Genomic DNA, 27499 nt, shown 5'->3' with positions numbered 1-27499 from the left:
TCCTCCCCAGGTCCCTCCAAAAACCTATAAAAATGGCTCTGAACAAATTCTAGAACTGCAGAACCCACAAAATAGCAGAGGGAAGCAGGGCTCCAGCTCAGGACAGCCTGGATGGTCGCTGGGTAAGATCTACCCCAAGGAACTGGGAGCGGAGCAGAACCCAACGTGGGCTGCGCCCAGACCAACCAGACACGGAGCCGGGAGGAACAGGCCCTAGTGCCCTGAATCAGTGAGCTGTGGCAGTTACCAGACTTTTCAACCCACAAATGCCAAAGACAACAGAGAAGGTTAGTGGGAAAAGCTGCAGGGGACAGAGTGAAAGGAAAGGAGTTCTCAGTTCAGCCACTGCCCCGGGGGCTGCGGAGGTGGTGCAACTCTGAGGACAGAACTGCAGCTGCAGGTGCTTCAGGCCCCAGGCCCACCTGGTGGGAGGAATTAAGCAGTGGATCAGAGCGGGAGTGTAGAGCCTACTTAAGATCTGAGTTGCAGTCTGCATTGGTGGTTCTTGGGGGAGGAGGAATGAGGGTGTGGCAGAGCTTGCTGTGTAGAAATAGCTCTGAAAACAACAGAGCAACCCCTCAAGCTTGGGACAAAGTACTCTATACTCCACAAGCAGTCACACCCAGACGAAAAACTCAAGGGTCAAGTAGGTTGGCTGGGAACATGGCCAGGCAGCAAAATGCACTCAGATTCAGACTCAGACTTTGGAATCTTTCTTTGATGACAAAGAAGACCAAAACCTACAGCCAGAAAAAGTCAACAAAGTCAAAGAGCCTACATCAAAAGCCTCCAAGAAAAACATTAACTGGTCTCAGGCCATGGAACAGCTCAAAAAGGAGTTGGAAAAGCAAGTTAGAGAAGTAGAGGAAAAATTGGGAAGAGAAATGAGAAGGATGTGAGAAAACCATGAAAAACAAGTCAAAGACTTGCTAAAGGAGACCCCCAAAAAAATACCGAAGAAAATCACACCTTAAAAAATAGACTAACTCAAATGGCAAAAGAGCTCCAAAAATCCAATGAGGAGAAGAATGCCTTGAAAGGCAGAATTAGCCAAATGAAAAAGGAGGTCCAAAAGACCACTGAAGAAAATACTACCTTAAAAATTAGACTGGAGCAAAGTGGAAGCTAGTGACTTGATGAGAAATCAAGATATTATAAAACAGAACCAAAAGAATGAAAAAGTGGAAGACAATGTGAAATACCTCATTGGAAAAACCACTGACCTGGAAAATAGATCCAGGAGAGATAAATTAAAAATTATTGGACTACCTGAAAGCCATGATCAAAAAAAGAGCCTAGATATCATCTTTCAAGAAATGGTCAAGGAGAACTGCCCTTATATTCTAGAGCCAGAGGGTAAAAGAGAAATTGAAAGAATCCACTAATCGCCTCCTGAAAAAGAAAGAGGATGAAGGAAGGAATGGTTATGAGCTTCCATAAAATCTAGTGTCTTTAAATAGCGCTAAACTTTGATCTGTTTAGATTCACAGGACTGGAAGAGATCAAGGATAGAACATATCTAAAACCAAAAAACTAAAAATTTTAAAGAGCTCTTGAGAAGGAAATTCCACAGCCTTTCTTATTAACCAATGGTCAATTTAAATACCACCTGTCTGCAAGTTTTCTCCATACGAGTTTCTTTTGCTATAGTTTAAAACCCATATTCTCTCAATCTATTTTAGTAGAACTGCACTCTCCTATGTATAAAAACTTGTCTAAACCTAGAGAAAATTTCTGTTTTTCTGCTTACCCAATGTAATGGTAACAGTTGTCCCTAAAGATCTGAATAGTTCACAAAGGTAGCTTTGTCTTTTAAACCAAGGTAGTAACTTGACCCCAAAACCCCAAAGATAATTAAAACTCTAGCTAAAGAAGAATCAGAATGGTAGATGCTTGGCTTTTTTGAACAGAATAATATTACCTTTTAAAGTATTTTAAATTATCTTATCTCTCTCTCATCGCACACCTGGCAAATTAGTCATCTGACTAATAACGGAAAGTCAATGCTGAAAGGATTCTGGGAAGACATAAGCTATTAAATTGTGTATGCCCTTTCACACAGCCATACCACTAGTAGGTCAATACTCCAAAAGAGATCCAAGAAAGAAAAGGATCCATATGTACAAAAATACAACAGCTCTTTTTACAGTGGCAAAGAATTGGAAACTGGGGTGCCCATCAATTGGGGAATAACTGAACAAGTCATGGCTGGTATATGTATGTGATAGAAGGCTATTGTGCTGTAAGAAATGATGAAGGGGATGGTTTCAGAGAAACATGGCAGGATTTTTATCAACTGATGCAAAATGAGAGCAATTTATACAGAAACACCATAGAGACAAATAATTTTCAAAGACTTAGGAACTGATCAACACAATTGCCAATTACAATTCCAGAAGACTCGGAGAAGAAACACATTCCCCTGCTCCTAGAAGAGAGGAGTCTAGACTTTTAAGACCCAATTTTTAAAAAAAGTTTATTTAATATTTTTAGTTTTCAGCATTGATTTTCACAAGAGTTTGAATTACTAATTTTCTCCCCATTTCTACCCTCCCTCCACTCCAAGATGGCATATATTCTGGTTGATCCGTTCCCCAGTTGGCCCTCCCTTCTGTCACCCTACTTCCCCTTTTCCCTTACTTTCTTGTAGGGCAAGATAGCTTTCTATGCCCCACTGCCTGTATCTTATTTCCTAGTTGCATACAAAAACTTTTTTTTTTTAACGTCTGCTTTTAAAACTTTCAGTTCCAAATTCTCTCTCCCCTCTTCCCTCCCTAGGAAGGCAAGCAATTCAACACAGGCTACATGTGTATCATTATGTAAAACCCTTCCACAATATTCATGTTGTGAAAGACTAACTATATTTTGCTCCTTCCTGTCCTATCCCCCTTTATTCAATTTTCTCCCTTGACCCTGTCCCTTTTCAAAAGTGTTTGTTTTTTATTACCTCCTCCCTTCTATCATCCCCCCTTTTTTATCTCCTTCCTCCTTCTTTCCTGTGGGGTAAGATATCCAATTGAGTGTGTATATTATTCCCTCAGGGCAAATCTGATGAGAGCAAGATTCACTCATTCCCCCTCACCTGCCCCCTCTTCCCTTCCTACAGAACTGCTTTTTCTTGCCACTTTTATGCGAGATAATTTACCCCATTCTATCGCTCCCTTTCTCCCTCTCTCAATGTATTCCTCTCTCATCTCTTAATTTTATCTTTTTAGATATCATCCCTTCATATTCAACTCACCCTGTGCCCTCTGTCCATAGATATATAGATATATATATATGTATATTCCCTTCAGCTACCCTAATACTGAGAGACCTATTTTTTTTACATGGTCCATGAAAAGAGTTCATTCTAGGACTAGGATCTAGGATCTAGGACTAGGATCACCCCTGCTTCCTGCAAACTTTAAGCAATGGAAAACAGCCACCAAACAAAGAGGCTAGAAGTGATCAGAAACAACCTAAGCAAGCTGACATCTGTTCTCTTTTCTAAAGAGAGACATGGCAGCAAAGGCAGCACTAATGTAAAATATAAACTCCTCTGTAAACTATCACAGAAGAGCGGTACTACTGTATGAAATGGTGGGTGAGGGAAACACACACACACTGCTGAGAACATTCATACAATGCTAAATTCACGGAGAAAACTGGCTGGATAATAAATAAAGGTAAATGGAATACAGTTTCCAACATTTCTATGAGTTTATTTATTATCAGTGAGAAAGAAACTACTACATTCAGACTCCTAATGCTTGGTATAAGATGACGCACATGAGGTACAAAGCACCCTGGATCTGAAGTTAAAAGGCAGTTTCATATCATGGTTCTGCCACTGTATGCCTGGGAAAGTCATTTCACACCTCTCTGGGACTCGTTTTCTTCATCAGTCAATAAGCATTTATTTAAAGCACCTTCTATGTATTATGTGCCCCCACTATGCTGAGCCCTGGAATACAAAGAAAAAGAAAAACACAGTCCCTGCTCTCAAGGAACTCACTTTCTAATGGGGAGCACAAAGTGAAAATAAACAGGTACGACCAAGATATATATGGTGAAAATGGGAGGTAGTCTCGGAGAGAAGGGTCATGAAGGGGGACCACAGGGAACTAAGTCCTGGAGAAGGTGGGGCTTGAGCTGAATCTGCAAAGAAAGTGAGAAAGGAGAAATTCCAGATATGGGGGCAGCAAATGCAAATGTATGGAAAGTAGGAGTGTTGTCTGGGAACAAGTGGACCAGCATAGCTGGATTCTAGAGATTGCAGGGAACCATAAAGACTGGCACGGTACAGTGTGGCCATGTTATAAAGGGCTTTAAATACCAAACAGAGGAGTTTATATTTGATCTTAGAGGTAACAGGGAGCTAAAGGACTCTACTGAGGGGATTGGAGGTAGCAAGGAAAGGGTGAGTCAAGAAGAACATGGTCAGACCTCAACACCAGGAAATGCTCTTTGGTAGATGAGTGGAGGATCGGGGTAAAGAGAGACAAGGCAGACAGGCCCACCTGTATAATGAAGGTACAGAGGACTAGATGACCTCTAAGGTCCCTTCCAAACCTCTAGGATCCTCTGACCTTTCTCTCCCTGCTGTTGTAGCCTCAAGCCAACAGGGAATCTATAGATTCCAATGTAGAAGATAAAGAAATAGAGAAAAAGTAGGAATCATTTGGGAGTACTGACTCACAGAACACAGCCTTGAGTAAGGATGGAATGACAAGGACTTAGTCTTCTTATTAAAAATATCTCACTTCTTCAACTGAACCTTGGGTTAAAACAAATATTAACTCTTTAAAAATGCAAATACTTCTATAAGACAAAGGAAGCTATAAGGTATTAGTGTTACTGAGATTAGGTTTATGTGGCTTTCCTTTTTAGATCCATTTTTCCTTACAGCAATCATAGCAATCCATGAGATGACAGAATTTAGCTATCTGGATTCCAGCATTTGCCATCTACAAGTTGTTCAACTGGAATTCAGAATGGAAAAGTAGGAAAGGAGACAAGTAAATTTTGCACGTGAAACTTTGGGGGAGTTAGGAAAGGGATAGGAGGAGCCTAAAATGAAAGTTGTAGGGAAGAGCTTAGAAGCCAGAGGACACAGGTTCGACTTTTAATTCTGTCACTAACTAGCTGTTTCATCTTGGCTTCTCCATAGGTAAAATGACTTTTTAGACTGGATAATCTTTAAATTCCCTTCCAGTTCTATGAACCATAAGACTGAGGTTCTGAGAAGGAACAAAGTTTATCTATTTCGAAGTGTCTGTATATAATTTTCATTCCCCCCAAAAGAGAAGTCTTATTTATGTCTCATGACCCCTTTGTTCCCAAGATCCAAAATTCAGATTGAAATCATGGTTAAGGGAGCCAAGATGGTGGCTGGGAAGCAGGGACTTGTGTGAGCTCCCCACCACGTCCCTCCAAAAACCTATAAAAAATGGCTCTGAACAAATTCTAGAACTGCAGAACCCACAAAATAGCAGAGGGAAGCAGGGATCCAGCCCAGGACAGCCTGGATGGTCGCTGGATGAGGTCTATCGCGCACGGAGTGGAGGGAAGTGGAGCTCAGTGTGGGCGGTGGCAGGACCAACCAGACCAGGAGCCGGGCAGAACAGGCCCTAGCACCCTGAATCAGTGAGCTGTGGCAGTTACCAGACTTCTCAACCCACAAACACCAATGATAACAGAGAAGGTTAGTGGGAAAAGCTACAGGGGACAGAGTTCGAGGTTCGACCACCACCCCAGGGGAAGTGGGGGAGGTGTAGCTACAGAACTGCAGCTGCAGTTACTTCCGGCCCCAGGCCCACATGGTGGGAGGAATTAAGTGGTGGATCAGAGCAGGAGTGCAGAGCCTGCTGAAGATTTGTGTCAGGTCCGGGTTGGTGGTTCTTGAGGAAGGAAGAGTGCTGGGGTGGCAGAGCTGGCTATATAGAAATAGCTCTGAAATCAAGGGCACATCCCCTCAAGCTTGGAACAAAGTACTCTTTGCTCTACAAGCAGTCATACCCTGACGAAAAACTCAGGGGTCAAGTAAGTTGGCTGGGAACATGGCCAGGAGCAAAAACGCACTCAGATTCAGTCTCAGACTTTGCAATCTTTCTTTGGTGACAAGACCCAAACATATGGCCTGAAGAAGTCAACAAAGTCCAAGAACCTACACCAAAAGCCTCCAAGAAAAACATGAACTGGTCTCAGGCCATGGAAGAGCTCAAAAAGGATTTGGAAATGCAAGTTAGAAAAGTAGAGGAAAAATTGGGAAGAGAAATGAGAAGGATGCGAGAAAACCATGAAAAACAAGTCAATGACTTGCTAAAGGAGACCCCAAAAAAATACAGAAAAAAATATTGAAGAAAACAACACCTTAAAAAATAGACTAACTCAAATGGCAAAAAAGCTCCAAAAAGCCAATGAGGAGAAGAATGCCTTGAAAGGCAGAATTAGCCAAATGGAAAAGGAGGTCCAAAAGACCACTGAAGAAAATACTATCTTAAAAATGAGTTTGGAGCAAGTGGAAGCTAGAGACTTTATGAGAAACCAAGATATTATAAAACAGAACCAAAGGAATGAAAAAAATGGAAGACAATGAAATCATGGTTAAGGCTAAGAATAGTTGTTTTGTAAGTTTATCAATCTGTCAAAAAGAGCAATGAACCTATTCTTTACCGAAGTTTCCAGACTCCTTATTTTAGGAGCCCTTCTCTGGATACATTGTAGTTGATCAATAACCATTTTAAAATGCATTTACAGAACTGACCACAATATTCCAGATGTGGGTCTGACCCACATATAATACACTGAAGTGACTACCCGCACTCATTCTGGTCATTATATATTTATGAATGAAGCTTGATCTTACAATGGTTTCTTGGCAGTCATAGACTCACATTTACTAAAAATCCTAGGTCTTTCCCCCCTGAGGCCTGTTCTTTTCCAATTGTTTTTAAGAAAAGAATAAGACTAATTTGTCCTTCAATTCTAGCCCAAGATTTCTGTGAATCTTAATTAATAACTTACAGTTAGATTGTACCCTTCTCATTGAAATCTTAGACAGGTAATTAATTCATCAGATGAGAGAATTTAGTTATCTTGATTCCAGCTTTTGCAATCCAAAAAAATTTGAAAAGTATGGATTTTGTCACTTCATCCAAATCAACAAAAGTATTAAACAAAAACAGGTCACAGTACTGCTGCAAAATACTAGAGACCTCTCTCCAGGTTGACTCTGCTCCATTAATCCACATTCAACTGTCAACCAGTTGTGAATACAACTAACTACACCATCACCCAGCCCATAAATTAATATTTGGTACCCGTGACATTCCTCTGCTATGAGGCAATCTTATCCTAAAACTGTTGTCTATGGGGAAATATATCCAAAAGCTGGGAGCTGACTTTTGTTTTTAAATTTACTAAGAAATCAATGGTTACACAAGCTACTAAAGGGCTATGTTACAGAGCTGGATGAAATAAATAAATGCATTTGGAGAAACAAAAGATGCAAAATATCAAAGGAAATGCTGGAAAAAGATAGGAATGAAGGGTATCGAAATAATATTTCCAGAACACAAGCTAGGCTATAAAGCGGTTATCACCAGAACCATTTAAAAAAAAAGGTCAAAAAAACAAGACTAGACACAGAAGAATCGGAATTAATATGAACTCAATAACCCAATATTTGATATATGCCAAAATACATATTACCCAGGAAAGAACTCTTTATTAACAAGGAACTGCTGTGAAAACTAGAAGTAGGCTGATAGAAATTAGGTTGAGATGGAAGCAAAGGAAGGTAAGAGTAAGAAGAGAAAAACATGGCACAATTTCGTATGAATATTATCAGGACAAAAATGGTAAATGTTGGAGAGGCTGTGCTAAGATCGGCAAAATAGGCACATTAATGGATTACTGAGGTATAGCAGCCAAGAACTGGAAAGGGAATGCCCATCGATGGTACTGCCCATTGTGGCAGATGAATGTAATGGGATATTACTGCACATAAAACCTGTGAAGTGATGGAAAGCAAAGTACGTACAAGTAGGAGAACACTTTAAGCAATGGTCGAAGTTTCTCCACCCTATGGGGAAGAGGGGAGGACCAGAGAAAAGATAAGATCACCAGGGTAAATCACTCAGAAGAGACAAGGCAAAGCTGCTCGTTTTTCATTTGGCCTGATTTTGTTTCCAAGGAGAATATATTTTAGACCGAAAATGACATCGCAATGGCTCATAGGAAATTGGAATCCCATATAAGTAGGGAGATAAGAGAAAATACTACTGTACTCAATGGAGAATTAAATCACCTTGCCCAGACGGTATATCCTGGGGTACTATAAGAACTGCCAGCTGCGACCAAGCCACTGTTTGTGAAAGTTGAAAGGAGGACAGGAGAAAGGCAAAGGCTTCAATTTTAGAAAAAATAGTGGCACAATACTGTCCAGCTCAAAGCCAGCTGAGTTTGACTAAATTTCAAATAAAATTCTAGAATTAATTTTTAAAGGAACAGTTAATAAAGATCTCAAAAAGAGCGACTACAAAGAGCTAGCGTAGCATGTTTCCATGAATAGGTGGCACCTGATTACTAAATTGGTAGATGCTGGTAATGTCGCAGATTTCACCTAGATTTCAAGAAAGCATTGCACTCATATTCAGAAAGTCTTCAGCACCTACTGTATACCAGACACTGGTTCCAAGTCTGGGAAATACAAAGACAGAAACAGACCTTGCCCCAATGAGAAAGTGCCTGGTACAGCAGGAATATGTTGGATTCTAAAATGAAGGGCCTCAGTTTGAATCCGGGCTCAGTCATTTTTCTGCTCAAGAATGGCTTCTCCTTGAGCCGAGGGCAATCATTTTTTTTCAAGAATGAAATTTCCTGCACAATGAGAGGAATAGACCAGACGGCCTTTAAGGTCCCCTGAACCTCTCATTCTGCAACCCTGAGATCATCTCCTACAATCTATAGTGTAGACAGGACACTAGTGATGCCGATACAGATAAACAAATATAAAATACATACTGTCTGATCAAATATCTCATGCTATTTATATAAACATGGAGAGATATGGGCTAGATATTATAATCAGATGCATTCTGAACTAGCTGCATGGTCAGACTCAAAGGACGTAGAGATTTGAGTTGACTTCAGATTTACTGAGTTAGTGTGATATAGTATTCAAAAAAATGTAATGTGATACTAGGCTACAATAAAGTATAGCTGACAAGAACATAGATCAAGTAACACACCTACTTACTGTACCAAGGCCCAGTCAGACCCCAACAGGAGTCCTGTGTTCAGTTCTGTGGCCTACATTTTAGAAAGAACTCTGATAAGCTAGTCAAGGGCAATCTCAAAAACAGTCTAAGGTTCATGCCACATCAGAATCATCTGAAGGAGCTAGAGATATTTAGCCTGAAAAGAAGGATGAGGAGGACAGGGAGAGATGGTAAAAACCTAACAGCTGACTTCAAAAGCACCCAAAAGGCTGTCAACATGGAATATGGATTAGACTTGCTCAGCTTTATACCTCTACGAGTAATGAGTAGAAGTTTCAAAAAAGCAAAATCAAGCTTGATATCAGGATAAACACTTAAGCAAGACCCAAAGGCGGAAAGGGCTGCCTTAAGAAGTCAGTGGTCCCTCCTCCTTGAAGGTCTTCAAATAAACTTACAGGTATGCTACAGTAGATTTTTCTTTTCAGGCATGGATTGGACTAGATGGCCATTAAGGGCCCTTCCAACTCTGTGACTTTATAGATCATTTAGTTCCCCTCAACTGTCTAACTCTACCACCGTGAAAACATTTTCATATATCCTTTCCAACAGTTCAAGTCTTTTCTCAACCTAACACATCAATTTTATCATCTCCCCTCCCCCCCTCCCCAAGCACTTAAAATAGTTCCTTTTTGTCCACAGTATTAAGTCCAAACTACTCTGCTTGGCTGTCAGGACAGCCCATGCCCCTATTACTCCTCAAAATGTACCTTTCTTTCTACAAAGTCAAAGATCGTCTCTGTTCTCTACATGTCTATGATGATACCTTAGCATCCCTCCTTGAAGGACAGCAATTCAACTGCAACCCTAACTTGCATGACCACTATCTTCTAGATGCTTTACTTGCAGTTAGCATCACTAAGTTTAGTACTCAACTCCTATAGGTGGTAGGTTAGTTATGCTTGTTGGATTTTATTCCCCTCTATCTTATATAGAGGACAGACACTGCCTAGCCTTGGGCCAGGCACTCAGCCCAAATACATAATGGGTTCCCATTTTACAGATGAAGAAATTGTCACATTGAGATGGTAACATACCTAAAATCATACAGTTAACAAATGACAGAAAAGGTTGAACTCGCATGTAATAAAAAAGGTAATGGACTAGAAAGGGAGTTAGTAAATTTAACTCCAATTCCACTTCTGCCACTAAGTTATTTGACCACGGACAAACCAAAATCTTTCTAAGCCTCAGTTTTCTTGTAAGAACCTCTCCAAATCTAAAATTCTATAAAAGAACATAGCAAGCTTCTGAATCATTTTCTAGACCTACTCATGAAGATGAGGTCTCTCCTCTACACATGAGACAGGATTCGGGTATTTAGCCTGCTTGCTTTCATAAGGTAATGAGAGCCAGGATGGAGGAGCAGTAGGGAAGAAGCAGAAGCAAAGTCTACTTCCCCACCTCCTCTAAACAGATCTAGAAAATGCACTAGATTTAATTCTGATCAGGAAATCCAAGGAAAAAAAATTACAGTGAGCCATTTTTTCTGGACATCACAGCCATCTGCAGACATTGGAGATGGAATCTAGCAGGAAGGCGGTGTACCGGGTAAGAAGAGGTCCCAAATCCAGAACAGAGGGAATAAACTTAATGCAGGGTACAGGAATAGTGCCAACTGACAGTTCTGTTGCACAATACCCAGTTCTGGGTCACAGATCCAGGGCAGACTGAGGAAGGGACCTGTGACTAGGGGTGACATTCCAGGTTGAAGAGCAGTTTCATGCCCTAGGTCTAGGCTGTGCTCTGAGTTAGTTCAGAAGCAAGCAACAGTTGTGTGGTTTTAACCCCAGGAGCAAAATGAGGTGTCCGTTCCAGATTCCAGCCCAGTTTGAAGTCTGCATTGGCATAAACAGGGCAGGAAGCGAACCTGCAATGCTGTCACTCTGAGCCAGCAGAACTTTCCAGCTAGCTAGCTGATAGTTACTGAATCCAGCAGTACTGAAACTCCAAATGGAGCAAGCTCACACGACTAGTTTTTACAACTAACCCTAGGTGAAGAATTTGCAATGTTCAGACTTTGTCTTGGATTAGACCATTCTGGGAGAACTGAAAGTTTGCAGATTCCCAACCTGAGATATCCCTGAGATCCTGGAATAACGCAACACTCAATATCCCAAGAAAGCAACAACAGGACCAGTTGAGACCTCCCCTCCAGAAGCGCATAGAGTCCGGCCCTGATATAAAATCTGAAGTTACAAAGTAGGACGGGGGAATGGGCAAACAAAAAAGAAACTTGACAATTAAAAACTATTATGGTGACAGGGAAGCTGAAGACACAAACCCCAAAGAAGGGAATCTACAAGCAAAGCCTCAAAGAAAAACACAGTTTGGGCAACAAGTTCAACTAGAGTTCCTGAAAGAGATGAAGCAATAGTTAAAAAGTATTAAAATCAAATGAGAGTGCTAAAGGGAAAAACTAGAAACACAGGAGCTATGAAAAAATGGAAAGAAAATCAACAGCCTGGAATAAGAGATACAAAATGCTAACCAAGAAACAAACTTAGAATGGCCCGAATAGAAGCTAATGAGATGGTATAAGTTCCCAGCACTTTACCCACCAACCCTAATCTGAAAGGCCAATATAGCCAAAAGACAAGGGTGGTCTGGAGGATGGCTCTCCTTAAACAGCACAGTTTGCCAGCTTACTGCTTGCCAATATGGATGCCCATCCACAAATTATTTTATCCAGACACAGGGCAATGTGAACACAGCAATGTTTAGTCACTGCAAACAAGACAAATAACCGAGTGATTAAAAGCACTTACCCTCCTTGCTAAAGTTGTTCTGTGAAAGGTATGCCTGAATGGTGACATCACTGAGGGTGACTGTTACGTTGTTCATAGTTATTCGGTCACTGCTGATACATCTGTACTTTTTATCTATGTCTGCCTGAATATCAGTTTTGGATTCCACACTCATTTCTATATAATGACAAAAAAAATTTACAAATATTGCAGAATTTCATGAGTTCCCTCTGCAAATTTTCTCCATAAACTGATCAAATGCGTTTCTCTTTACCTTCAGAACTTGAACTTGCATTCTGGAAAACAGTCTCATCTGACAAGTTAAAAGTGAACCGTAATAACTGAACTTGGTAACTCTTTGTAGTCCTCGTGAAATTCATAGTCAAAGTATGTCCTTTTCCAAAACCGATCACGAGGATGGGATTAGAAGCATTCTCTTTACCACAACTGCTGCTGCCATTCAACACTCTGGCATCTTGTGGAAGATCAAAAGTTGTATTCTATGAGACAATTACATTGAAACTGTGTTAGAATAAGGTTTATTAAGAGGATTCACAGGTATTGTTTACACCTGTGGTTTGTTGGGGACAGCCTCACTCATAAGGGAACTCGCTCTATACCAATACAGATCGGCACTTATCCTACAACATGGAGACTCAGGTAAGCAGCCCTTGAGAGGTTAAGGGATTTGACTATACACAATTGGTATGTTCCAGAGGTGGGAGATGATCCCAGGATTCTCTGATTTCTAAGTCTGGCTCTTTATTGGCCACATTCCCTCTCTCAGAAAGACCCTAAGTCAAAAACAATCCAAATGAAATACAATAGAAAAAACATGATATAAAATGGTTAGTCTATTATGTTTTAAAGGGAACACCTTGATATGTTCAAAGGAATGACATTCCACTGTGTTTAAGTTAAAAAATGAAAAAAAGTGTTACCTGCCAATAACATTCTGTATCTGCTTTCAATTACTGATACTTACAGTGAGAAAAATGCATGATTTAAGATGTAGTAGATAGGCTGCCAATTTATTTTTACAACCTATTTTTTCACTGAAATGAAACTACCTGGAAAGTGCAGAGCATCAGCCTAAAGAACTACTTCCAAATAGAGAGATCCCAACTAAACTCTTCCTCAGGGCAGGGAAGCAAATACTTAAAAAAAAAAAAAAAAGCTTGTCATCTGAGCACACAAAAATGATGCTCATCATTAACATACTGAAGAAACCCTAAGCCCCTTTACCTTCCCAGCAACAAGAGTAAGGATGACAGTAGTGTCAACATAGGAGCTGGCTAAGAAAGATAAGAAAGAATTAGAAGTAAACCACGGCTCCAGTGAAGGTTAAAAAAATAAGAAGAAATTCAACGCTTGTTAAAATTGAGCCATTACTTACCTTCACACCACTCTTAGTGCTGTAGTTCATAAAAAAGGAAGCTGAGAAGTTAGCCATTATGCACGAAGTTCCAGTGCTATTTTCCACCACAAATATCGAAGATGCAATGTGTATGAGTCCTGTTGACAATTGGGGGAAAAAAATCAAGAACTCAAATAAAATTACCTTTTGGAAAACAGGTCATTTCAAACTGAGGGGTCTGGGGAGTTTTTCCCAGGAAATCATGAATCACAGAATTTGAGAGCTGGAAGAAACCTCAGTAGTCATCCACTAGTCTAATAAATACATGAAAGAATATCCTCTATACTGTTTTTTTTTTTTGAGTAGAGAAAAGAATCCAGTACCTCTGGAGGCAGCCCATCCCATTTTTGGACAGTTCTAGTTAAGTTTTTCCTGATGTTAAGCTTTAATTTACCTCTTCTCAACTTTTATCTATTCTTCTCAAACAGGTTTAATGCTTCCTTCACTTGACAGCCCTTCAAATATAACACAGCGATCATGTCCCTCCTGCACTTTCTCCAATACAGATCTGATTCCTTCAACTGATTCTCATCTCATGTCTTCAGACCCTTCACCATCCTCACTGCCTTCCCTTTGGACACTCTTATGTCCTTTTTATACCACGGTGTCTACAACTGAACACAGTACTCCAGATGGGGTCTGAAAAGGGTGGAGTACAATGAGCTTATCACCTCCCTACCCTTAAAAGTTATGCCCTCCTTAATTCAGCCCAAGATTGCATCAACTTTTTTTGGTCCCTACATCGCACTCCTGGCTCAACCTCTCCTGAGGTTGCAGTACGCTAAAATCCTCAGATGCTTTTCAGAATTGCTGCCGACCCATGCCTCTCCCATCTTTCATTTGTGGGCTTGATTTTTTATAACTGCCTATGTATTAGATTCAGACCCATGTTCCAGCACGTCAACATCCTTCTGGATCCTGATTCTGTCATGGTACGTTAGCAGTATGTTATTCCCTCTCCCTTTGGTGTCTTCAGAAAATTTGGTGAGCACAACATAACTGCCTTTATCCCAATCAGTAATAAAACTGTTAAACTGCACTATCTTTCCACCTCCAGATCTCTGGGATAGTCGTACAAATACACCTCTTGGCCATGACAACATAAACAGTTAACCATTAATCTAAGTCTAGAATGCCAAGTAGTTTTGAATCTATATATCATCATGTAACTCATAACTTCTCCCCAAGAATAGTGAGAAATATTTTTATCAAAAGTTTTACTGAAATCAACAGCAATATCGTACGATGACCAAATATGAATGACTCAGCTGTTTCTCAGCAATACTATAATCCAACACAATTCCAAAAGACTTATGATGAAAAATGCTATTCACTTCCAGAGAAAGAAATGGAGTATTTTTCATTTTGTTTTTCCCTTTTTCTGCTGTGCTCTCTTTTGCAACATGACCAATAAGGAAATATGCTTTGCATGACATCATATGTTTAATCTATATCAAAGTGCTTGCCTTCTCAAGGAGGGGGGAGAACAGGAAGGGAGGGAAGGAATTTGGAACCCTAAAATTATAAAAATGAATGTTAAAATTCTTCTCACATGTAATTGAGGAAAAAGTGAAATAAAACCTTTTTTTTTTTAAGTTTTACTAAAATCCATATGGAGTACCTAGGTGGTATAATGGATAGTGTCAGGCCTGGAATCAGGAAGACTCAACTTCCTGAATTCAAATCTGGCCTCAGTCACTTAACTAGCTGTGTGAGCCTGGGCAAGTCACTTTACCCTGTCTGCCTCAGGTGAACTGTAGAAGGAAATGGAAAACCACGCCAGTAAACCCCAAATGGGGTCATAAGAGTCATGATACAACTGAAACAACTGAACAACAAAAATCTATTTATAAACCATATCGACGGCATTCCCCACATGTACTAGTTTAGTAATCCTGTCTGGAAAAAAAAAAAAAAAGAAAATGAGGTCAGTTTGGCAAGTGTGACTTGTTCTTGAGGAAGCCATGCTCACTTCTTTTATTTGCTGCTTCCCTTTCTGGTATTCAGCAATCACCTTTTTCATGATTTTCTGAGACATTTAAATCAAGTTCATTGGTCTACAATTTGTAGACTCTATATTCTTCCCTTTTTTGAAGAAAGAAACAAAACTTGCCTTTCTCCAATTTCATGGTGGCTATTTTTCCACATGATCATTCGAGTATCACTGAGTGTTGCACAATCACAACTGCCAGTTCTTTCAAAACCTAAGAATGCAGTTTATCTACAGGCAAAGCTCACAGTCATCAAACTAATAATGCATCAAGAATAGCAAAGTCACATGTTAATCCCTCCTCACCTTTTTGTTGCCATGTCCAGAGTAAAACTCATTCTCTTTTGAAGAACAGAAACAAGAAGGAGCTTTGCTTTCTCTGTGATCAGCAATCATCCCATCCACCTCAAGCAAAGGTCCTATCCCCTTCTTTGGTCACCCTTTTCACTCCTTTTAATATAACTTTAATAAGGCTCAGCTCATTTTGAGGTTTCACATTCCTTACACGATCTTACAGGTCTATGCGTCTCTCTTACATTTATCTTCTGTTAAATTGCCTTCCTTCCATCTGTACTTTTTAAAATTTAAGTTGGCTGCCGAGTTTCCTGTGCATCCAAATCAAGTCCCTTAATTTTCCTTCCTAATTGGAATTTTTTCCCTTATATAAGTCTTCAGAATTTCATTCTTGAGCATCTCCCATCCTTCCAGTCTTCTGACCTCATCATCGTCTCAATCTGCCCCTCTAGCCATTAATGATCTTAACTGAAAGATCTAATGGCCTTTTCTCAATCCTCATTCTTATTGACTTCTCTGTAGCATATGACACTGAAAACTTTACCCACCTACACAGCCATCTCCTTTCTAGGGATCTTAAGGACACTGCTCTCTTGGTTCTACTCCTAGCTCTCTAACCATTCCTTTTGTCTCCTTTGCTGGACCACTGTCCAAACCATACCTATAGCCTAGGCCCCCTTCTCTCTCTCAAGTTCTTTCGGCTGACTGCAGCAGCTGTCCCACACACCTGCGATGCACTCCCTCTTCACCCTCACCTCTTCAAATCCCCTAGTTTCCTTTGAGATTCAGCTCAGAAGTCACCATCTAAATGAAATGTTTCCTGCTCACTCCCCCTCCCACCAGTAACTAACTTCTCTTCAAAATTACTTACATCTATTTTGAAAACATTTATATGTATATGCTAGCCTCCCACCCCCACCCCTCCGCCTGTGGTAGAGACAGGATGTGGTAGGCAAGTCAAACACCACCACATCCCCTCTTCAGACCATCCTGATGGAGACACTCCCTTACACTCAACACCCCAGAACCCAGGAGCCTTAGGAATAGGACTGTCCCAGAAATCACATGCCCTACACTTCAGGCCATGGCCCCACAGCTATAACCAAAAGAAGCAACCACCGCGGAGAAGGAGTCTGTTTTCCTCACCACCACCAGCTGCCATCCAAGAGCACAGCAAATGGCAGCAACGCCCCTCATGGCCTCTCCCCACAAGAAACAGAGGTGCTGCGGTAACAGTTACTGAAGACCCAGAACGTTCTCATCGAAGTCCTTGGCACTGCCAAATGGTTCAACAGCAGACATGATGATTTGGAGTGGAAATGACTTAAAGAAGATATACTGCCATTTACCAGTGTTTTCCATCTGACTTGCAGCTGAAATCTTCTGTGTGCGTTGTCTTGCCCATTACAATAATGTAAATTCCTTGAGGACAGACACTTAGTTGTTTCTGCTTTTCTCTTTGTATCCCAACTGTTTAGTAAGCACTTGATAAATTAATTAATTAATTAATTCATTCATTCATTCACTCACTCACTCACAGATTCATGTTGTCACCCTCAGAGAGATTAAGGTCTTCGATACCGGTAACTTTTTTACTCTTGTCTTTGTATCACCAGCAACTAATAGAGAGACACACAGGAGGTGCTTAATAAATGCAATGGCTGGTGGCCCAAAGTCCAAATGCATGAGAATTCTTTAGACAGCCACCCTACCTTTAATCAGCCAAAGCAGTCAAATTTCAGCCTTTAAAAGGAGCGGAGATTACACTTAAATATATTCTGTATATTCTGCTTCCTTGCCTTGTGAATAATACTCAGCTTCTTTGTCTCATAATGAGGTGTTCCTTGTGCTATAATAACGGTGCTGCTGTAATAGTGGTGCTTAAATAGTGATCAAGGGTGTGGAGGGGTTGTTTGTTCCTACACTAAATGATCACTAAGCTTAAGCATCAACGTCAGCTTCCTTGCATAACTGATTTTCTAGAACCATAGCTCTAACAAGGTATAAGCCAGGAAATAAGATCATCTCTAAGGTCCCTCTGGGCTCTAAAATTTGGAGGCAGCTGATGGAGTGGTGAATTCAAATCCAGCCTAAAATGCTTATTAGTTATGTGACCCTGAGGAAGTCACTTAACCTGTTTACCTCAGTTTCCTAAATTGTAAAATGGAGTTAAAAGCACCTACCTCCCAAGATTGTAGTAAGGATCAAATGAGATAATACTTGTAAAAGCACTTAGCACAAAGCACCATATAAATGCTTACTTAATACCTGGCCCCTCTCCCTAGAACTACTATCGCCAATCTTAACAGAATTATGCCCAAATCAAAAGCAGGCTCTGAGTGCCAGTGACCTGAGGGAACCTTTTAAGCAAAAAGGAATCAAATCAATTAAGAATACCTACTATTAGCTGCTGTACTAGGAGCAGGGAATATCAAGACAAAACCAAAACATTCCCGGCCCTCAAGAAGCCTTACATATTATTCGGGATGGGTCTTGAATTTTTGTAGGATACATGTTCTCTTAAAACTGGATAGCTCTACATAAATTCAAGATAGACCATGCTGTGTCAATTTTCCTTTCAGAAGCTCCAAATACTAAATTTTAGTCCCAAGATGAAATAACCAATGTATTACTCCCATATTCTATTTTTCATCAAATAATACAAAACTGACTTAAGGGAACCCTATAGAGTTCTGGAACGGCCCAAAATAGAAGGATTTTGTATCTTGTTGTCTGTGATTGTGACTGAAGTTCTATTGTACAATTATACTTAATCTTGTTTATCTAAACTAAGATAGGTTGTTCTTCCTCTAATTTGCTCAGAACCAAGAACTTCTTGCTTTGGAATATAATCACAGTCAGAATGCTTGAAACCAGGAGTGATGGAAAAAGTTGCACAAAAATCAATAAAGCACAATGGAAGCAGAAGTCCTGAATTTTGGTCAAGATTCTAAAAACTATATTGTGATAGGACCTTAGATAAATTACTTAACCTCTACAAATCTATTTCCTCCTATGTAAAATGAGAGGAGCGGATTAGATTAGCTCCTTCACATCCCTTGCAGCGCTCAATTCCCAATCTCTGGTATATCAAAATATTATTAGAATGCTTGTGCATACACCTTTAACTACAGTTTTGATTTAAAATAAAGCACAAAAATACTCATCATAGAAGGTTATCACATTTAACTATTAACCACGTTCTTATAATCTTTCTAAAGAATAAATTTACAAGCAGGTCACAACAGGCTATGTACATTTCTTGCCAATACAAATAGTGCAAGTATTTATCCTTAAGTCAATGGGATACAAATCATTTTCCCACAATACAGTTTCAATAATATATTCAGAAAGTTTGCTAAGGCAGTTTTTAAGAAATCACTTAAGTACCAAAATAAAAAATGCGTAAGCAGCAATACTCTTCTAACAAAATCTAATAGCTTTACTGGATTCAGGAAGGTTACTCTCCTCCTCTGAACCACAATGAATCCGTAATTTTGGTGTAGGTAGGTATTTCTTCCCAACAGTTCTTCAGGAATCATCCTCCAAAATCTACCCAATTTGCCCTAGGCCTTTCAGTGAGCTTGTTAATATTTTTTCCAAGAGTTGCTGGATCTTTTCCCCTTGAGATATAATCCATCTCTCAACCACTCACTCCTTTTCCTGTTAAGTTTGTCCTTTCTGATAAACTAAGATACTGTTTAGAAACTAAAAGGCAGGAAAACTAATCTCTTTCCCACTCTATGAATCAACAGGAAGAGAAATTGGACACTAAGTTAGCCTAGTACTTTAATTTTTAAAATGATGACCTGGCTGAAATCACGTATTTCATTTTTGTGTGGCTTTTTCAAAACCACACGTTGCAAATAAGTAAACTATCCAAAATTACATAATTGCTTGCTTTGTGAATGTATTTGAGGGAGAAAAAGTCAGAAGAGAAACATGTTAAATCTCTTGTTAATGATGGTTGTCCTCCTAACCTTCACACAAATATCCCCTAAATAGTGTATACATTAAACAGAATCCACACCTATACAATTCTAAAGATTAAATGCACTTCAGCTCTAAATCCTAAAATTGTACTTCTACCAAAAAAACTGATTCAAGTCTTCAGGCCTTCCGATTTAAATTTAAATAAAAATGTACCCTAGCAACAAATTTGATTTTACTTGAGGAAAAAAAAAAACCCAATCATTTGTAAGAAAATTATTTGAATTAGCTCTGTCTCCCAACTGAAAGTAAATGCATACATAATAAGTTTATCCAAGTATCTAGTGAAATGCAATGGATGCATGAAAGGAAAAATGGAACCACTATAACAAACCAAGGAAAGCATTGTAAACCTGTGGTAGATTATGCCTTCTCTGTCATTTATGGAAAGGTCAACTGGTTCATAGTCCATTCAAAAAATTGTCTTAAGATTAGAAGTGTTAATAGTAGTCAGTGGAGGAACATAATTTTTCCCCCTTTAACGTGGTCTAAGATTTGCTTTTTGTTAGGCTCCATTTCATTTAAATCAAATTAATCATATTTCTAGAAATCAAATTAATTTTAAACACAGGGTGTGAAAATAAGACTTAGCTTTCCCACAAAATGAGCAATATATAATTTTGGGACACACTTGATGGGAAAAGGAGTGGTTGAGCGATGGATTATATCTTGAGGAGAAAATAAGAATTCAACCCATATTATCAATATGGCACCTTACGGTCTGTATTTGGAAAAAATACATCTTGCATTTTTGGCGTGATATGTATAAGGATGAACTTGCTGATCTCTACTTTTGCCTCATCCTCCAAACCTTTTTAAGAGGCTGCCTGGGTTCTAGGTATATTGCAAGATCTTACTTCTGAATTCAGCAAAGGGAATAAGCTACTACTATATGAGGAAGAAGTGGCTTTTCCTCCCATATTCATGTAGGTTAGTTTTGGAAAGAATAGGAGGAATGAAAGAGTTATAGTGCTTGTCTGTATTTAATAAAATACAGTAGGTACTGTAATTGTGACATGACAAACTAGCTGACTTGTTCAAACAACTCCACTTGTAACTAATTACACATGATGGCAAGGTTCACCGGTCACATGCAAAGGTTTCAAGTTTACTACTGGAACAAGGTCATCTCGGCAGCTATAGAAGATTCAGAATTAAGTTATTTTACCCAACAGGTAGTAGCATAAATGTGTGCTCCGTGATTTCTGTTTCAAAGGAGTACAGTTTAAGGTATATTTCACGTGTGTGAATGTCTATTTCATGTGGGTGAACATATACACACATTTACACACATTCCACCGTCCAAAAAACCAAACACATTCTAATCATCGATTTGCTCTACACCTGAGAACTTAAAAGTAATGGGGGGAGGAGAGAAGGAACCACCACATGTTTAAGTTAACAGGTGGGAGGGAATGGGGTCCCTTATTATTTTAAGTATGTTTTATAGGTATCGAATCCCTTCCATTTCCTTTCTCTACTCCTCAGTGAGCGCTTTGCAAGCAGTCCTTAGACGCTTTCTGAGGTTCAGGTGAGGCTGCACCATCTAAGTCAATAAGACAGCTCCTATTTATTTGCACAGCCCGGAGAGGAGGAAGGCAGTGACTAGTCCTGTCCCAGTTTCACAGATAAAGGAACTCAGGCTCAGAAGGACGAGTGACTTGCCCAAGAATCCCTCGAGCTGTGGGAAGTGTCAGAGGATCAGAAACCCGGGTCTCATGACTGCAAGGCCATTACGTGGAGCCGCCTCTAGCAACGAAGCAAGAGCGCACTGTGCGTGTTATAAAGGACCCCCAATCTCGGTATTTGCGGCCCATTCTACCTCAAGGCTAAGCACGAAATCTCAAAAATCCCCCAAACAACATTAATTTGGATTCAATCGAATTTCGAGAGCCGAAACAAGGGAGGGTGGGGGTGGTGTTGCGAAACCCGAGCAGCAGCTCCAGGAGGCCCAGGGAAGCGCTTCCCGGCCTCTCCCCGGGCCACGGCGTGAACCTGAGTCACGACAAGCTGGGTCCATCTCTCGGCCAGGGTCCGAACTTCTGCAAGTCGGTGAGCTCAGGGCCCACAGGTTTTCGTTTTCTCTTGGCCCGGCTGACAAGCCAACTCTCTTTAAAACCACGGTGACAGATCAATAGATAAATTATGAGGCAAGGACTTAAAAAAAAGTTTCGCGTTAGTTTAAACCCTCAACTGAAAACGCTCTTCGGGGTGGCTGGCAGAGGCCGGACCCGGGGCCCCAGTCAGTGCCCTCTCCTCGGGCCTCCGGGGCCTGGTGTCGATCGCCACTCCGGGGGGGGGGGGGGGGTTCCGGGGTCACAAAACACCCGACTACGCTCAAAGGCCCTTTCTGGGTGCCCCCCACCCCATACCTCCTTCTGGCCCAAACCGTCCCCATCCACCGTGGCTCCTGCAGGGCAGAGCCCACCGAGGCCAACGCCGGCCTGCCGGGCCGGAGAGAGAGCCAGGCCCGGCGCAGGGGCCTCCGTCTCCACATCCCACCGCGCCACCCCGGCCTGCGCCGGTCCTCTCGCTCGCCGAGGCCCCGGCCCCTCCCCGCCGCCTCCATCTTACCGAGAAGCAGCAGGAGCGGCCGCTGGGGCGTCCGGACGCCACCGGGGATGGCCATGGGTGCAGGAAGGAGGGACGGACGGACGGACTCAGGGAGGGGGAGCGCCGAGCAGGGAGGGGGCGCGCCGAGCGGGCCGGGGGCGCCAGACGCGCTCGGAGCACGAGCCGGGCGGCGGTTGGCAGTGACGAAGGTGGCGGCGGCAAGGGGCGAGGGGCACCCCGACTTGCTAACCGCCGAGGAGGGGCGCGCCGGCGGGAGGGTGGAAGGGAAGTGGTGGATGGAGGAAGATACGAGGGAGGAAGGAAGGTAGGGAAGGGGGTTAAGGGTAGAGCGGGGCAAACGACGTCCCGGCCAGCGAGAGAAGAAGCCCCGGCCGCTCCTGCAACCGCAGCTCAAGGAGACCCCGGCGGATAGCTTTGCCGATCATGTGACCGCCGCAGCGAGACCGCCCCCCATCCCCCCACGCTGTCACGTGAGCCCTTGCGGAGAGGGCGGAGGGGTGGGGTGGGGTGAGGTGGGGGTGAAGAACTCTCGCGAGATGACGTGTTCCGTGGGGCCGGGCGAGACCGGGCTAGACCCGGCTAGTTTGCGCTTTAGAGCTCGAAGCCCCGGAGCTATCGCCGTTATTCCAGCCCGAGGTTCCCGCTCTTCTGATGTTCCAGCCCCACTCCTGGCTCTCCTTTCCCTGGGACCGGGGGCTAGGGGTTATCTCGGGGCCTGCGGGGCCTTGCTTTCGGGCGCGGGGGTGACCCGGGCTGGCTCGGTGGTTCTGGGAATGGGAAGTAGCGAAGGAAGGCGTCTTTTCCCGCGAGCCCCGCCGGGGGACGGCCGCCTGCTTGACTTTCCTGGAGTCGTGGCCTGGTCACTGGAGCTCAGCGTGGGGAGGAGGGAAGGCGGAGCAGGAAAACGAGGGAAAGTAAGTGAAGGAAAAAGGAAAGCTTGAGGAAAGGGACAGTGCTTCCGGGGAGACGAGGAAAAAGGAAGCGGAATGGGGAAGTGGAAACTTTGACCCGGCGGCTCTGTTTTCACTACAGAGCTGCTTAGATTAGAAGACCCCTTTAATAAAGGAAGCCCTCCCCGAGTTATCCCCGAGTGAGCCGGGTGCAGTCACTGATAAGATCGCCGCCCTAACCTCCCGGTTCGAACAGGTGACTTGGCCGGGTGCAGATAGGCACGCGCCTCCGGGTTTGGAGAGGGGACCGCTTATTTCGCTCGTTATCAGCCCATTTATAGCGGTCACCAGCCCGGGGAAAAGGCAGAATCGTGTGTGCGAAGATCCCTAGGGAGGCCCGTGGGGCTGGGTGTGCAGGAAAGTGAAATGTAAAAACCAGCGCTTATTAAGCGCCTACTGTGTGTCAGGTTCCATTCTGCGCCCTGGGGAATACTAAAAAATGTGGAAAAAAAACCAAAATACAAAAAAAGCACCACCACAAAAAACGTGGCCCCTGCCCCTGTAGGAGCTCACACGCTAGGGAAGACGTTCTGCTAAGCAGCTGTGCATCTTTGAAGTAGAAACCAGGGTCAAATGGGAGGTAATCTCTGAGCGAAGGCACTGGCAATGAAGAGGAAAAAGGGCAGGGGAAGTCCTCCCGCAGGAGGCGGGATGAGTCCTGAATCCAAAGGGGGTGGTGCTCCTCAGAACGAAGGACGGACAACAACGAAGAGAACCTGCGGGATCCAGGAGGCAGAGGGGCAAGGAGAGCATCCCAGGTCAGAGAAAGGACCGAGGGAGGAAAGGCCAGGAGGCCATAGAGGCTGGATCTGAAGAGCATGTGCGGGGGAGTCATCTAAGAAGACCCTCCAAAACTGAAAGGGGCTTTATATGTCAAAGAGAACGTCTGCCAAGTGTCCACTGGGATTCAGGACCCGTGCTAGGTGCTAGGGATACAAATAGTGAAACAGTCCCCACCCTAGAGGAGCTTAAAACCTCTCTGTGGGAGGCACGTACCTAATAAAGTGGTATATACAAAGGAGAGAAAAGATCTTTTGTGGAGGGCGGGTGTCCATAAAGGCAACCTGTACAATGAGGAGCTTGGACGAACCTTCAAGGAAAAAAGTGGTTCAGAGAGTCAGAGGTGAGGAGCAAGAATAAGGCGAGCGCGTGTGCCAAGGCAGAGACAGAAGACTGAGTGCCCCTCGTGACGATCGGCAAGGTGGCTGGGATGCCCAAGTGCTTGTGAAAAGGGAATAATGTATAACGAGGAAGGAAACGTCGTTTGGAGCTAGCTTGCGAAGGCTTTAAAGTGGCAAACAGGAGGTTATATTTGATCCTAGAGGATGTAGGGTGCCACTGGAGTTTATTGAGTAAAGGAGTGATGGTCAGCCTTCACTTCGGAAGCTGCATAGAGGAGGATGGTTTGGAGGTGGAGACTTTGAACAGGAAGATCGGTCAGGAGGCTATTTTCACAGCCCCTGCTGGAGGTGATAAACTGCTGAACTAGGGTAGTGATTGTTCAAATGGGGAAAAAAAGGGGTCATGTTCAAGAGAAGTTGTGATAGGATATAAGCTCCCTGAGAGCGAGAGCTGTTACATTTCTGTCTTTGGCTCCCCAAAACTTAGCACAGTACCTGGCACTTAGTAGGTACTTAAATTAATGTCCAAAACCGAATTCATTATCTTTCTTCAAAATCCTCCTCCCCTTCTCCATTATTTTAGTGGGCGTGGCCATCCTCCTGGTCCTTCAGGCTCAATACCTAGGAATGTCATCCTCATCTCACTATCTCAACTCCCACATATCCAAGCTGTGGCCAAAGCCTGTCACCTATTTCGCCTTGGCAACATCTCTCCAATGGTCTACCTTCTTTCTTCCGACATTGCCACCATTCTAGGGCAGGGTTTTATCATCTCACACCTGGATTGGTGGGTCTGCCTGCCTAAGTCTCTTCCCTACTCCAATCCATCATTAAACCTTAAAGGGATTTTCCTAAAGTGCAGGTCCAAACATGTCACACACAGCCCTCCCTGCCCCCAGTAAACTCCAGTGGCTCCCTATCACTATTCTTGTTGATGTTTGACTCTCAGTGATCCCGTGAACAATACCATCCATGGGGTTTTCTAGGCAAAGATACTGGAGTGGTTGCCTTTCACTGCTGCAGTGACTTGCCAAGTTGCTTACATAGCTAGTAAGTGAAAGAGGTCAAATTAGAGCTCAGGTCTTCTCCAGGCCCAGCACTCTAACCACTGAGCCACCTCCACCCCTATCACTACCAGAATCCAATACAAAATCCTTTTCTTGGTACTCAAAAATCTTATCACCTAGCCCCTCCTACCTTTCCAGTGACTTTCAGTCACATGATGTTGGATCCAGTAATACTGGCCTCTTTGCTGTTGTTGACACTGAGGTTGCAAACTTGGGTCACTGAAAGGATTGTGGTCTCCTCAACAGTATTTACTTGTGGCCCACTATGTTTAGTCTTGTGCTAGGACAGAGAATGCAAAGACTAAATCATATTCCCTAGAAGGCAGAATGTAGTAGTGGATAGAGGGTGGGTTTCAAAGCCAGGAAGACCTGGGTTCAAGTCCTACCTCTGAGTGTGTGACCTTTGACAGGTCACTTGATCCTTCAGTGCCTCAAGCAACTAAAACCACAAATTATCCAAGGAAGCCATTGGTTCAGTCCAAAAAGTAATAATTCCCTAGTGAAGAATAGGACTAATGCCAAAATTAACATAAAATGATACAGCAAAGTGCTGTTTGAGGTGCAAATAACTGAGTGAAGAGTTCTAATACCGTACTAAGTACTGGGAATACAAATTCCAAAGAGAGACAGTCTCTGACCTCGAGGAGCTTACAGGTCCCAAACTGAACTCATTAATCTGCCCACCCCCCCCCCCATTCTTCTCTTCCTAACTGCTGTATTTACCACCAGTCACCCAGACTCGAAGCCACAAAGGTCACTGCTCTTCACTCCCTGACCCCCACCCTCCTCCATCCAGTCAGTTATAAAGGGTGGCAGATTTTCCCTGGACTATTGCAGTAGTCTTCAGGTTGGTCTCCTTCTGTTATTCAGAGCTCTTCATAACCTCCTCCACCCCAGTTTTTCAGTCTTTTTACTCCTTGCGCACCACCACATCCAAACATATTCTGGGATCCAGTGACACTAGCCTGTTTGGTACCTCAAATAAGACACTTATCTCCCGAATCCTGGTGCTTTCATTGGCATGCTTTCCCTCCTCATCTCTGCTTCCTAGCCTACCTGGCTTCTTTCAAGTCGAAGCTAAAATCCCACCTTATGTAGGAAGACTTTCCTGATGCCTCTTACTCCCAGTGCTTTCCCTGTCTTGATCGTCTCCCATGTAGCCTGTATATAGCTTGCTTATACACATAGTTGTTTGCATGTTGTCTTCCTCATTAGACTGAGCTTCCTATATATCCCCAATGCCTGGGGATATAGTTGGCACTAAAATGTTTATTGAGTCTCCCTGAAACCCCCAGACTCCCGTATGTCCCCCATCTCATATTTATCAAGTAGATTTTTCAATGCCTGGCCTAAACATGTGGTCTCCTCTGTGTTGTTATCCTATTAGAATATAAATTTCTAGAGGTCAAGCACTATCTCCCTTCACATTTATTTGTTTAGTAAGTGTTTACTATATATCACATACTGTACTAGGCAGTAAGGCAATTGAGGCAAAAATAAAAGTCTCTATCCTCAAGGAGCTTCCATCTTTTGGGGGGAAAGCAACACACACACATAAGTAAATGTATGCATACAAAATAAATATAGAGTAATTGGCCTATACACTAGTACCTGAGGTAATCAAGCATGTAGGAGGTGGTACTTGAGTTGAGCTTTGAAAGAAGTTAGGGGTAAAAGTGAGAAAGTGTTGTGATAGGATCCATATCTGCCCTCTCCCTGAAGTATGTATTAGGCTGGAATTTCCCTAAAAGGCAACAAAACCAGTGCTTTATTGGCTCAGGGGTAGAGTAAGGCTCAAACTGTGCCTCTCTTGAAGAAACTTCCTGGTGTCCTCCAGTTGTGTTGATAGGGCATCCTGATCACTCAGGGATCATAAAGGTCCCACCTTTGTGGGGGTTGCTAGATGCCAGAAGACCACAGTGGTCACCACAGCCTGCCCAGCTGAACAGACACATTTCCATATGGAGATGATGGGAGTTAAAATCTTGTTGTTGCATGTCCTTCCTATGTCAGGACCAAGTAAACTGTTAACTATCCAGTGATCTATGAGCATCTCTTTCATCCCAGCACTGAATCTGAACTAACA

At 42.5% G+C, this 27499-nt stretch overlaps 1 protein-coding gene across 1 annotated transcript in view; it reads right to left on the bottom strand.

Annotated features, from left to right (window-relative positions):
• LAMP1 (lysosomal associated membrane protein 1) overlaps positions 1-22776 on the bottom strand; it is a 28499-nt gene extending 5723 nt beyond the window's left edge. Inside the window, exons 1-4 of the mRNA XM_036754474.1 lie at positions 22276-22776; positions 13407-13525; positions 12285-12510; positions 12032-12187 (exon numbers count right to left, since the gene is read on the bottom strand). Coding sequence (XP_036610369.1) covers positions 12032-12187; positions 12285-12510; positions 13407-13525; positions 22276-22330 — 556 coding nt within the window. The 5' untranslated portion in view covers positions 22331-22776. The remainder of the gene's footprint in view (positions 1-12031; positions 12188-12284; positions 12511-13406; positions 13526-22275) is intronic.
• Positions 22777-27499: the final 4723 nt, after the last annotated feature.

This window comes from Trichosurus vulpecula, chromosome 4, assembly GCF_011100635.1.
Source record: "Trichosurus vulpecula isolate mTriVul1 chromosome 4, mTriVul1.pri, whole genome shotgun sequence".
Classification (NCBI taxonomy): Eukaryota; Metazoa; Chordata; class Mammalia; order Diprotodontia; family Phalangeridae; genus Trichosurus; species Trichosurus vulpecula.
The sequence above is the reverse complement of the archived record's forward strand: the minus strand, read 5'-3'. Positions and strand labels throughout refer to the sequence as shown.